The sequence below is a fragment of the Protopterus annectens genome, chromosome 5.part0 (genome assembly GCF_019279795.1).
Source record: "Protopterus annectens isolate FY-2018-M chromosome 5.part0, PAN1.0, whole genome shotgun sequence".
In the NCBI taxonomy this organism is placed as follows: Eukaryota; Metazoa; Chordata; order Ceratodontiformes; family Protopteridae; genus Protopterus; species Protopterus annectens.
The window spans coordinates 1388126204-1388140397 of record NC_056735.1 but is presented as its reverse complement, the minus strand read 5'-3'; the positions used below and the strand labels follow the sequence as shown (position 1 = coordinate 1388140397).

The 14194-nt window shown below is 40.0% G+C and overlaps 1 protein-coding gene across 1 annotated transcript in view; it reads right to left on the bottom strand.

The window, feature by feature from the left end:
• ME3 (malic enzyme 3) overlaps positions 1-14194 on the bottom strand; it is a 1533849-nt gene that overhangs the window by 78102 nt on the left and 1441553 nt on the right. The window contains exons 16-17 of the mRNA XM_044071202.1: positions 5510-5652; positions 4851-5024 (exon numbers count right to left, since the gene is read on the bottom strand). Of these exons, the coding sequence (XP_043927137.1) occupies positions 4851-5024; positions 5510-5652 (317 nt within the window). The remainder of the gene's footprint in view (positions 1-4850; positions 5025-5509; positions 5653-14194) is intronic.

Below are 14194 nucleotides of genomic sequence, written 5' to 3'. Positions count from 1 at the left end.
CAGACACAATGGCTAAGGAATGTAGGGTGGTCAGCCTAGAGGAAACAGACTTCCATTCCTCATTAAGCACGGACCCTGAGACCAAGCTAGAAAGTTCCTTAACTAAGTCCCCTTGTACCCAGGTAAAATGACGCAAGTAGTTCAATGCCCAAAGAGCAAAGGTAGATGAGGCATAGACTCTCTTGCCAAACCTGTTCAGAGCCTATGATTCTCTATTTGGGGGGTGGAGAGATGAGCTTTCCTGAGCAAGCTCCTTCCTGGTGGCTGCTGCCACAACCAAGGCATCTACCAGGATTCCTTTGGTCCAAAAGTGTTTGTCAGCTGGGGTGCTTAAAATTTTATCAGTATGTTTAGGAATGGGTTCTACTGTATCTGGTTCTTTCCAAGCCCTCAACACCAGCTGGATCAGCGGGTTGGCCAGAAGTGACACCCAGGTAGTAGATAGGCCAGACCCTAAAGCCTCCCACGGTACCGATTCCTCCAGGGAAGTGGTTTGGGAGGAACAGCCACCCTTCTGGTGAAGGATTTCAAGGATGTCTCCACAGGAGACCTCATCGGGTGATGAACTGGGAGACCCTTCACTCACCTTGAAATTGGTATCTGTGGTGAGGGATTCTGTAGGGGAATCCATGTGGCTCATACTACATGGTCTCTTCCAAGGGAACTCATCAGGGGGATGTTCCGGGGAGGTGACGGAAGAAGCTTGAGGATCCACTGAGGGAACGGTGTTGAGGCTTTCTGAGACTGGCTGTCCTTGTGGTAGCTCAGAGGTCTCAGACACAGTTCCAAAGTGAGGTGGGAGGAGTTCCATTACAGTAAGTGCCAGGGTTCTCCTAGAAACGGACAGGACCCTCTCCACAACCTCAAATGAAGGAAGACTCCGAACCACCTGGAGCTGTCTCACCGAAGCAGAAGCTACCTGGGCCTCCCAGACAGGATAGGTCTCCCACTCTGTGGGGGGAGTCAGAGCTGATCTGTTAAAGGCCAAGGCCCCAAGGGGAAGACAGATTTTTGAAAGCTTCGAAGTCGAAGTCAACCCCCCCCAAACTGACCTCGATGCTACTGCTTCTGAACCAAATCAGATGGAGCCAAGCAAGTCAGGGAGAATGTCAGAGGCAAAGAAGAAATCTCTATGGGCTCAGACACCCTGGTACTGGGACCCAATGGAACCAAAAACTCTGAAACCAGGGGGTGAACTGGAGAAGGAGCTACTAGTTGGAACAGAGAGCCTCACGGATCTGGAAGCAGATGGAGCAGATGCAAGCCCCATCTGGATCTGTGTTTCAAGGAAATGCCTCATAGGCTTACTGATATCTCTAGAAGACAAGCTTCAGAAAGACCTAGATGAAGCCGATGAAGGGCATCAGGGGGCTCTGTGGGGAATGGGGCGAAGACCTTCTGGTAGGCATCGGCAATGAACGCCCTGGTGCTAACAAAGCAGGAGTAGACACTGAGGGGATGGCACTCTGCCCCGTAGCCACAGAGGAGGAATGGGGTGGAGGAGCGGTAGAGGTAACGGAGCTCAGAGCCAATCACGTCATCTCCATATATGTAGATTTTTTCCATGGAAGTTACAAGGAGGACTGTGTAGGAGATGGCCTCATGGACTCCTGGGAATCCTTGGGCTTCTTAGCCAGGGGTTGAGCCCCTGATGTGGAAGGAGTCCCCAAGGTGGCAGAAGAAGGAAGCAACCCCTTTAAAATGAGTTTGCTTCTCCTATCCACCAGAGCCCGGGGATGAAAGCTCTGCAAATATAACAAGGAGCATCCAAGTCAAGTGGAGAGGCCCCAAACAATACATGCACTCCCCATGGGCGTCAGATAAGGTGATAGCCCAATGGCTTTTGATCAGACATGAAGAAAAGACAGCGAGAAAATGAAGAAGAAGAAAATGTTTTCTTTTTTTTTTTTTTTTTTTTTTTTTTTTTTTTAAGAAAAAGCAGTCTAACAGACAGAATCCAAGAGTCTAGACTGGAACAGAAGGTAAAAGATGAGAAAAGACAGCTTGGAAGCACACAAAAAAAGGAAAAAACTCACCCAAAAAACGCCAAAGGAGAAGCTCAACACCAAACATGGCAAAAGAGATCTGAGATAATGTGGGGGAGCAGGGCATTATGGGTAGATAGGAGGAGCTCAAGTCTGGAGTCTCGAGCTGGAAGAAGACAGCCAGTTGGTTCAGAATGTCAGAACCATATTCCCCACAGGTTAATGGAATGAAGTGGATAACATCAGATCAAAGTATTAATTAAATGCCTCTGTTTTTCTTTATTCTTCTGTAATCTCCATCTCACATTGATTAGCTAGGCCAGATTTGTCCCATCCTTCCTCATGTCTGTTAAAACACCTAAAAGGTCCATATCTTCCTTATGTATCCCTTCTGCCAGCTAATTTTCCTCTTGCACCTTTGTAGCTAACACTACCTTTGCCTCCTTCTGCTGACCTCCATGCCCTATGCCTCCTTCATTTCCCTAGTCCCTCCTTTCTACTCTTGCATACCACATTATTTGCCCTATTCACTAGCCTCACATTCCTGTGCAAGTACATTTGCCTCTCCGCTTTCCACCATTCTGTCACTTTCTTAGACCATTGCCAAAAGCCTTGAGTACTCCAGCCCTGATCTATTCTCACAGTTTATTTACTCCCCAATTTTCTTTGAATTTACTAGTTCACATTTGGTAATTTCCTCAGCTCAGCATACTCTACCCTCCCTTACAATTCTAATTCATCATCATTGCCAGCTGGCTGATCTCAGATACCAATAACTAACTCTCTTCCCTGGAGTTTAGAATCTCACAGTCTGCTCTTGACAGTTCAAGATCCCCTACATCTATTACCCTGTTCCTCCTACCCTTTATTCTCTCCTCCAGTCTCTCACCTCCTCCACTGATGTACCAACGACAGGAATGAAGAATATCAAACCACCAGCACTTCCACTACTTCATCTGCCTTACCCACAAGGACATCATCTTAGGTTCTGACCCTGCATCTCCACTACTCACTTCATGTAGTGGTTTCTTCTTTCTCTCTGACCTCACATTTAATGCTCTCCTATATGCAGAGTGCAACTTCACTTCATCCCTGTCTTCACTGTCACTTCTAGACAACTTTCACCAAGATGCTTTAATGTCCCATCCCTTATTATCACTGGTCCACATTCCTGGGATACTAGCAATGTTCAGTTTTCCCTACTGCAATATTGTTTTCAGATTCCTCATCTTTCTACACAGACTTTTTCCATTATAGTAATACCACCGGCCACATTTTAAGTCACTCTTTATTGTTCCCCTGCTCAGAATGCTACCTTCAGCCCCTATCCTGTTACCTCCCTGGCCCTTCTTGCTGGTATCTTAAACCACAAGTTTCAAAACAAAATCAGCTCACACGAATTCCCACTTCATAGATGTGGAATGAAAACAGGTTAGGAATTAAAGTCTAATGATGGGAAAATAACAAATGGTGTAAAAAGAAATAAGTGCAAGAGATCTCAATTACACCATGGTGCAAATCCCATGAAAAGTGTGCACATACCACTCACTTTACCATCAAAGTCAAAGTCAAAGTAAACTTTATTGTCATACAAATCAACGCAGAGGAAAAATTGCGTATCACTACACGAAATTTCAATACTCAGGCTCATCCCATAAGAATGACAGTCCACAAAAGGAAGATAGATGAAATTAATAAAAATTGAAATAGTAAAAATAAAAATAAGATACTAACAAAACAAATACAACAAAAGCAACAGACTCAATACAAATATAAGGATATACAAAAACAGAGTAGTATAAATAAATAAATGAGGCACACATGTAAAACTTACCCACCACCAATATTTACCATAGACATACAGTTTGCAGTTTTCATAATGCAGATAGAAACATACAAAGTGAACTATGCAGAGAGTTATGTAAATAACAATGACATATTGCACATACATACTGTTTTACCCATTTGGTGGGTTAGGCTATGGGTTTGTTGTTCATGTTATCAAACAAATAAATACAATATGGCAGCAGCAAAATCACATCAAAGTTGACAAGTGGCAATCAGCCATCTAGGAAAGTGTTGCCAGATGTGGCAATCTATTCAGTTAAAAAACAATGAAGTAGCTGCTGTAGTAGTATAGGAACCACCACTGAGAATAGTTTTCTTAAATGCCTTTGTAAGTGATACTGCAAAAAGGCTGGAAAGGAAGGTCTGCATATTTGAAGAATACCCCAAGACTTGCATTAATATTCATTCTCCACAGAGTGAACTGTGTTAGAGGAAACCTTCGTAACAGTGAAGAGTGAATAGGGCTATCATTATAACAGGTACGGCACGGTATTGATACAATAATGGTGCAAACAGTAAAACACGTGGTAGTCATAATGGATGACATAAAGGTAGATGGATTGTATGACAAAAGATTTTTTAGGGGAGCACAAAGACTAACCGAAGGCTGAGCTATTGAAAAACAATTCAAAAATCTGGTTTGCTTCAATGGGCATTTAATCGGCCCTCTTTCATGAAATATACCCTGTTCTAAGGTTCTACAAAAAAAAAAAAAAAGACAGTTTATGGTAAAACTCATTGCTTCAAATCAGACTGAGTCTGTGATTCAGTCATCTGAGGGACCCAAACAGGAGAATGAGTTAACTACTGGGATACATAAGAACTGGTTTCAGCAGCAGACACAAGGAAGCAGTAATTACCCTTTCACAGGTCAGTAATCAGATTCTTCAGAGAATGCTGGAACACTATTGCTTCACACATGCATATTTATTTCAGCACAGAATGGCAATTCCATTCTCTTATTGCTACAAATAATATACAATTCTCATAAGAAATTATATATTTTTAAAATCATACCTCGGCTGTTGTTAGGAAGATGTCATCAGAAATGTGTCTGACTCCACAAGAAATAACTCCTAGTGCAACTCCAGGAAATACATAAGCATTATTTCCCTGTCCAGGGATAAAGGTACGTCCATCGGGAAGGGTCACTTTGTCGAATGGACTACCACTAGCAAATATACCACGGCCCTGTGTAAAACAAATAAACAAACAAACAAATAAATAAATACACTTAAAAAAAAAAAACTACATCAGGAAAAAATGCACATTACGCACAATACTGCAAAACTCCCAAGTCATAGTTTTATTACAATAATATGAAACTCAATGCTGCTAATGCTAACATTCTATTGACATGCTTTCCATACAACAATGTAAATTACTAGTGTCATTGCTAATAAACATCTTGGTACTATTTTAATGCAGTGATGAAAACAGACACTTAGTAATTCTGACTGTTGCGGCCATCACTTTGAGATCATCAGTGCGATTTCTACAAAAAACAGCAGATTTAAATGGTTTACTTTTTTGGTTAAATACAGAATTCAAGAAAACATACTAACTGCCTGCAACCTGACATAATCGTAAACAATGAAGGATTCTTTGCAACTCAGAGTTAGAAACTGAAATTATATTTTTAACTCGCATACTTATCAGAATAGAAAAAGCTGTACCTTTGTCAGGTGGTAACACTGTTCTGCAGTACATTCTGATTTACTTGTGGGGTTGCTCAAAGCAAAAATAATTGGACGATCATTGAATGCTGCCATGTCCTCCAAGATCTGGTCAGTGAAAGCTCCTCCGATTGCAGCCACTCCTAAAAAATGGATTCATATTTACAACTATTTCACATAATATGTGGCATCATACTATGATAAGAATAGAGCTGTAAAAGCTTGTATATATCACCTTATGCTCAGTTACATGGCTACAGCTTTTATCTGCTCTTATTTATCCAATAAGTACAACATAACCTGCTATCTGTCCATTTTTTGTCCGATACAATAAGAAAAATAAATGCCAAAGCAGCATGTTCTAAGAACATGGTCATCACAGGTAAACAAATGCTGGATCCAGTTAGAGACCACACAGAGCTTATCTTTCCAGTGTTTTTCTCCTTAGTTGTGATAACAGCAGGGGCGGCCCGTGCTATTGGACTGCCAGACTGCAGCCCCCTCTGCTGTAAACAGCTGTAAAGAAAGTAAAAGAAATAAAAAAAAATTAAAATTTGCGCGGATTAAAAAAATAAAAAATTCACGGTCTTTGGCGCATGCGCACTAGTCCAGACTGCTGCTGAGACAGTCTGGAGCATGCGCAGACTGCCTCAGCAGCAGTCCGGACTGGGAAACATGTCAGAGCAGAGATCCTAGAAGTCTATGCAGTTTTAACTGCATAGACTGTCACTGGAAAAAGATCGGACCCGGACTGCAACGTCGACAGGCTGGAGTCTCGTTGGGGATCTTGCGTGGTGGATGTGCTCCAGGAGTCTCGTCGGGGGATCTCGCGTGGTGGTGTCGCTATGGATTTAATGGCCCAAGGGATTTGGAGTTAATTGTGTCACTATGGATTGGATCTCGTGGCCTGGATTTGGAGTCGCTATGGATGGGGATCTACTGAAGGGCTTGTGTGTCGCTCCAGGTAAGAGGGACAGCTATGGATGTAATGAAGTGTGTGTGTGTGGGGGGGGGGGTGTAGCCCTTTACAAAAATGCTTTAACAGCACCACAGTGTATGTTTTGAAATTCACTGTACTTCTTTTTAACAAATGCCTTTTATTTGTTGAAGTTGTTAGATTCACATTTACGTGTCTTACACTTATGAGAGGCAATTAAACTGGTATGTTCTCATGGTGACAGTCCTACAGCAAAAATGTCAGGTGCAAAACTGCATTGTTTTAAAAAGACAATGAAACACGTAAAAAGGAAAAATTAATTTTACCCATTCTGAAAGAGAGACTGCGAAAGCTGAGTGTAGCTATGTCATTTTCTTCACTAGATGCTGTGAGGGGACTAGGGCAGATACCCTTTTATTTTGGGAGCAGTACATTGCTTGCTGTTTGCCAGACAACGCCTTGATAAACTAGCATTTTAAACTCCAACTACTCCTAAAATGTTTCAGAGGAGAACATTACAAGGTCTGCCTATGTTTATAGATGACATTTTAATATGAGAAAGCACTAAGGATGAACATGGTGCGTGTTGTAGAAGTCCCTCACGTAAGCCTGAATTTGCAAGACTGAAATTAAGTAAGTAGAATTCTTGGACAGAAGCAGCTTAGCTTTTTGAGATATTGAACTAATAATAAGGCTAGGTCACACCCAAATGATGTGGAAACTATTACACAGCTCAATCAACCAGAGAATCTTCAAATGTTGAATGGAGTTTTTGGCACAGTAAGATATTTTGAGAAATGCATCTGTTGTGCAATGGGACAGCCATTGTATGATCTGTTGAAGAATTGATTTAGGAGCATATTTAGCAGTGCTTGCTACATCTAAACACTTCAAGGAACTGTTAACTACACCAGTCTTTACTTAGTATGGCATTACCAAACAATTTCAGTCAATGTTAGCAGTTATGCAATAAAGTGTAACTGCGTGTAGAAGAGGTGAAGCTAGTGGCATGACACTGCAGAAGATGAAGTGTAAAAAGTATGCTAGACTAAAAGAGAATGTTTGAAGCTTGTTTGAAGTGTGTTTAAAGCTCTGAGAAGTTAAAAAAATTCTCTTTGAGATAGGGTGAACAACATACCTCTCAACTGCATGGATTTTCTTGGACTGTCAAGACTTTTGGTCCATACTTTGGTCTAGTTCTCATAAAAGTGTGGTTTGTGGTAAATTACTGGCAAATCATGGAGGACTGAAGTCAGAAAATAATGGTAAACATTTGAGTTATAGACTTTATACCCTTCAGAAAATTCACATTAATGCAAAACATATTATTCTATCAACTTTCAAAGTTTGTAATAGCAATATTTAAAAAAAGTATCCCTGTTGTTGTTGCCTTTGTCCTCTCATTATTTATGGCTTTGTCCAGATTTCTTGCTCTTAGAGGTTGCAAGGTATGGTGAACAACTGAAGTCTTTCATGGCCAGGGGGCAGTATATCCTTTAATGAACAGCAATTACTTAAATAATGCCCCATTTAGGTTGCCAGTGAATTAATGCTCCTTTACATTGTCAGCGAATTTTGATACAATTTATGACGTGCCTGAAGAATACAACCTCTGGTCTTCCCTAAAAAGAGGCCTTTGGCCTAATGGAACTACCCCAGTGAACCAAGTGTAAGAATAAATAAATAATGCCTAAATTGGTTAGCAGTATGTCAAATAGTCTTTTGCCGAGCAATACATCTCGGTCATAGAGTGCTTCAGCAGTTCCTAGTATTGCAGAAGGCCCAAACCCTGCAAAGGAATTTAACCATTTTGGTAAAATCTTAGGTAAAAATTATACACATGGTAAATGCTTAAAGGATTTCTTTTATCAAAGAGGGGATGTTATATGCAGGCATATCCACAGTGATGTCCGTAGCTAGCAGTGAGAAGAAAGTACTTTTTCCCTGCTAGAGCAAACTAGTGTTTTGCTAGGAACTAAACAATATGGGCACACGCAAAAAAACTAAATAGACTATAGTATGCCATGTGGTGATATTATGTAACAATTCTTTGGCTGCCTAGCAACACTGTGGCATAGATGGATAAAGACTTGACTACAGCCCAGGAAAGTAGAGTTTGATTAATGGCTCTCAAGTTTGTGGTGCTGGCAGGGAAAGATGGGGTGCCCATCCTTAGGAGGAGAGCATGTACTTGGGAACACCTTGCCACTGATCCTTGGCACAGAGTGGGGGTGCTTTTCTTAAGGGAGATCAGTTTAGGGCACTGTCTGAATTATTGTAGTTGCAGGATGAAATGCCAGCATGTTCTACTGCATGTTTATTCCTGGATATTAATGGGTGTGTGTTGGGGTGGTGGGCATTGGGGCACTGGCAGATGGATATTAATGGGTGTATGTCAGGGTGGGGGCATTGGGGCATTGGTAGAAATCACTCCTTGGCAACAATATGATGCTGCACCATGAGCCTCAGTCTCTTCAATTGCCCAGAGCATGGGTCATGAGAACGTCTGGGGGAGGTAAGGAGTGTCTGCTAAAGCAGAAGGATGAGAAGAGACCCTGGTGGCAGTTGATGGTCAGTCATGAGTTCCTAGCTACTTAATCAATATTACTAAATTATGTGAATTCCACCTTTTGTCTTCAATGGCAAAAGTTCAGACAAGATGTGCAAGTCAGAAAGAAAGTTTGTTACGTTACAGTCATTTTCTGGAATGGGTTGGTAGGACTACTACATACTAATAAAAATGCTGGAATTTAAAACAAAGACAACCCTTGTATAGAGAGAGGGCTAAATCAGAATTTTAGCTCTGGTCATGAGTCCACATTTCCTTAGTATCATTATATAGCTAATATTTTGTGTGTGTGTGTGTGTGTGTGTGTGTGTGTGTGTGTGTGTGTGTGTGTGTGTGTGTGTGTGTGTGTGTGTGTATGTGTAAATGCACCAGTTGCTAACTGGTGGCTAGAACAAACTCATGGTAGTGTATACCTCAGGCTTGAACCCTGTACCTTGTATGCAGGTGTTAAGGACCTGAATTCCCTATCCACCACCATTTGTAAAAAAAGATAAAAATGCAGATTTTTGCCTCATATTTGATCTGATCTGTTCCTCATAATATCTGTGGTTTCTAAATGTTGCAATGTGTGATATTTGATGGTGCAGTGGTAGCATTGTTGCCTCACAGCTGCAGGGTCTCAGGTTTGATTCTTGGCTGGGGTGCCTTCTGTGTGGGGTCTGCATCTTCTCCCTGTGTTTGTGTGGATTTGCTTTTGTGTCCTCCCATGTTATAAAGACATGTCTACATTATTTCTTCCTGGGCCTCCGCTGAAAATTGTTTTTTTGTTCCAAGTCAGACTGTCCTGATTAACAAATGTTAAATAAAATTGACAGGTATTTGAATTTCAGACTTCAGGTTTCTGAATGTTTAATGCCTTACATATTTGGTGGTGCAGTGGCAGCATTGTTGCCTCACAGCTATAGGTTTTCTGGTTTGATTCTTGGTTGGGGTGCCTTATGTGTGGAGTCTGCATCTCATCCCTGTGTTTGTGTGGATTTGCTCTGGTGTCCTGCCATTTTACAAAGACATGTTTGCAGTATTTCTCCCTGGGCCTCTGCTGAAAATTGTTTTTTGTTCCGTCAGAAGTAAAATTGACAGGCATTTGAATTTCAAACTTCATATTCTTCAGAAAATACATGTAACACAACCTTTTATTACATAGTAACACAACCTTTTATTCTAGCAATTTTCTAAGTTTATAAGATGAATATTTGAAATTTTTCCTTATTTTTGGGACTGTATTACTCCATTATTGGCTTTGTCCAGGTTTTTTGTGCTAAGGTTGACAGCTATGACAAGAACTGAATTCACTGAATATGTTTGAGGGCTGTATTCCCTCATTACTGGGTTTGTCCAGGTGTTTTGTGCTAAGAGGTTGACAGCAAGGGTGAGAAATTAATTCATTAAATGATAGCCATTTAAGTTTCAGTCTTCCGCTCTTTCACAAAGCAGCTGATTTGGTGTAGTGGTATGTTGCTTTGACTGTTTTGTACAGGGACCTTGGCAGTAAAATGTATGGTGGTAACACAGCATTTTTCTTTCACAAAGCAGGTGATTTGGCATAGTGGTATGTTGCTCTGACTGTTTTGCACAGGGACATTGGTAGTAAAATGTATGGTGGTAACACAGCATTTTTCTTTCACAAAGCAGCTGATTTGGCATAGTGGTATGTTGCTCTGACTCTTTTGCACAGGGACCTTGGCAGTAAAATTTATGGTGGTAACACAGTATTTTATTCTAGCAACTTTCCAAGATTATACAAGCAGTGTTTAATGTGTCCCTGGTTTTTGGACTTTTGACCCCCCCCCCCCAATAAATTTGGCTTTTTCCAGATTTCTTGTCCTGCAAAGTTGAGATGCAGTTGAGTATTGAGTAGATTTTACAAGGAGCTGAGAGCTGCAGTGGAAGAGAAGTTTAGTGCTGCTTATGCTGAGTCAGCTTGCATTGTTAATAGCACAACATGTTGTGTACTTGCTTTTGATGCAGAAGGTTGTTGGTTCTACTCCCACAAGGGGTGAATGCTGCTGTACTGAAAAGTTAAGATACTAACTATGAGCCTGTTTCAGTTTGCCATCCATTTCATATTGCAATATTACTAGCTTATCATTTTTAATGTAATATAGGCAATTTATTCCTCAGGGGCATCAGACATTTATTTTTCGATGAAACCATGAAATATAAAGGTGTTTGCTAGCAGCAACCTCTTCATTAGTTACAGATTTATTTAATGTGGAATTATTTAGATGACTTTTTTACTTCTTCAGAGATTGTGCATATTTACTGATAATGGTGGACTGTAGAATTGTGCATATTTACTGATAATGGTGGACTGTAGAAGTTTGAGTAGACTTTTATGATGGAAATGTTCTGAAATGGGCAGTTTTGTCATTATGGGTGCATGCATTTTGTTTCATTGTTTACTGGAAAGATGTTCTGAATTGGGCACTTTTGTCATTATTGGTGCATGCGTTTTGTTTCATAGCTTACTGGAAAAATGTTCAAAACAATAGGAAGGTGTATCAAAGAGCACATGTATGTTTCATATGCAAGGCGCCTATGATTTGAAAACAGCCCAGAATTAATCTTTATCTGCCACTGGTAAAATGTATTTTCTTTGAATGTGGGTTTCAATGCTGTTTCAATGAATGTGAGCTTCAAGGGCAGAGAAGTTTTAATGCTAAGTTTGTTTAGCAGATGTCTTAGTGTTTGTGGTGTAAAATGCAAAATAAAACTTTCAAATGAAGTCCAAATCATCATAGAAGTAAATCAGTACGCACATTAGTGTTTATGGTAAATGGAGTGAAATAGCCAAGTAATGGATCATTGGAATGGCTGCAGGGGGAGGCTCCATTCGACCATGATTTTGTGAGGGGGAAGGGCGGCAAACTTAAAGACAGCCCCAGCTGAACTATACCTCCCAACTGTCCAGATTTTCAAAGAATGAATAGATTTTTGCGTCTTATTTTTGGTTTGTTCCTCATAAAATTTGTCGTTTTCTGGCAAATCATTTAGGACTTAAGTCACTAAATAATGACACACTGAGTTTCAGACTTCATAACCTTCAGAAAAATGCATGCTAAAGTAAGACCTGTTGTTCTATCAACTGTCTCAGTTTATACAAGAGCAATTTTTAGTACTGTTTATATGTTCCCCCAATATATTTGGCCTTGTCCAGATTTATTGCATTAATAGGTTGAGAGGTACATGCAAATAAATTGCTTTATAGAATTAGACATAGCCAAACCTCTCAACTCTCCCTGATTCTGGCTCAAAATGTTGCTCTTCCCCCTAATAATCTCTCTGCAAAATAGCAATTTTGGAAGAAAACATGGAGGGTTTACAATTAAGAAATAACTGTAATAATCAGAGTTATAGATTACTTTTATTTCAGAAATGCATGTAAATTCTTTTATTTTGTCAGCTGCTCAAGTTAGCAGTACTAATATTAAAGTATCCCTTCTTTGACAGGTTCCCAGCCTTATTGTGTGGCTATTTTATATTTTACATCACATTTGTGGTCCATTTTTCATAAAATTGTGTTTTTTTTTGGTAAATTAGTGACAAATCATTAAAGACTGAAGTTAGAAAATAATGACAGACATTTGAGTTTCATATTTCATACCATTCAGAAAATTCATACTAATGCAAGACCTATTCTATTATCTTTCTAAGTTTATAAGAGCAATATTTAATAATTCTCCTTATTTTTGGGCCTTTGTCCCACTTCTTTGTATGGCTTTGTCCAGATTTCTTGCTCTGAGGTTGAGAGGTATGACAAATGTGTCAGGGCCATCACAGTCAGCCAGAGACATTTCAAATTGTGACATACTTGTTGCACCCCACTCCCCCATGTAGTGACTCTGGATGTGTCGAAGCAAGGCAAGGAGTAGTTATGCAGTGTAAATGTGCAGAGTATCCCCCCCCCCATCCAAGGTAGACACAAGTACTAGAGTGGCTTTTCATCTGTTCTTGATTTTTGTAGAATGGTCTGGTTTCTGTCATATTTTTGTACTGTTGATTTATGCTTATTACTCAAAGTGCCTGCTGCTCTGTATTTAAGTAGCAACACTTTAATGACCATCAGGTAAGCTTGGCTGAGATCATGCAAGTAAGCTTTAATAAGCATACTGTTAAAGAACTGCCAACATTGAAAGCCTTTCTGTTGTTGCCATGTAGAGAATACTTAACTAGATAATGTATAAGCCTTGGGTATTGAAATGCATATGACAGCATTTGTAATAAAGGACAGGATTACATTATTTTAAGAAGCTCATTACACTTGGAGACTTCCAGTCATCTCAGCAGGCTTTACCCATAAACTAAACAGAATGCCAATTGTGTGGTCCATAACCTGTGCAGTAATCCTTTTAAGCAATGTATCTTCAGCTTATTTCTTGTTTGCTTTTCATTTTTTACTTTGATCATGTTTATCCCATGAAACAAGTAGATAGTTGTCAGCTAGCTAGCAGGTCTTTTTTTGGATAAGAAACATTTTTACAAGTGGGGGCATCAGAGATTTCTACTTTCAGCATGTTACTTGGTACTTTAATAAAGCTGAATATAAATTATAATTAGAACTGCAGTGCAAGAAGTTGTTTGAGTTGAGTGCTGCTTGTTTTTCTAATACTTGATTTTGATTGGCATTCCATTAATGTACTTAAAAAGTAATTTATTTTTTCATGCCTCACAACCTTTTTGTTTCCATCTAGATATTAAGTAAGCTGTCATGCAGCCAATGCATTGAAATATTTTTATTCTTCTACACTTAATTTTGTCTTGACTGGACTCTCATAATGACGGTTTGGCACCCAGGGGAGTGTATTTAGTTAGATTTTGTGGTTTTGAGCATAGCTCCTCCCCTTTCTAGTTGGCCACACCCCTTCCCATTGACCTCACCCATTCAGCTGTCTCCTGCAGCCCCCCTTTGATTTGACGTCACCAGCCGCCACTGGATAACAGGAAGATTTAAGTCCATAACAGAAATGAAACAGTGCATCTATTCTGTCTTGTGTTTCATTAATAACCTGCAGAAAGATAAATGAAGGCTCCACATTGTCAAGGCTAAACACTCATAAGCAGCCGGGACATAGAAGTAAGAAATTATCTTCTATAGCATCAATAAGGGAACTCTGTTACAAGGTTTGGGCAGCTTTTGATAACTTTCCTCTGGCTCTATAGTTTGCTTCCAAATATGTCA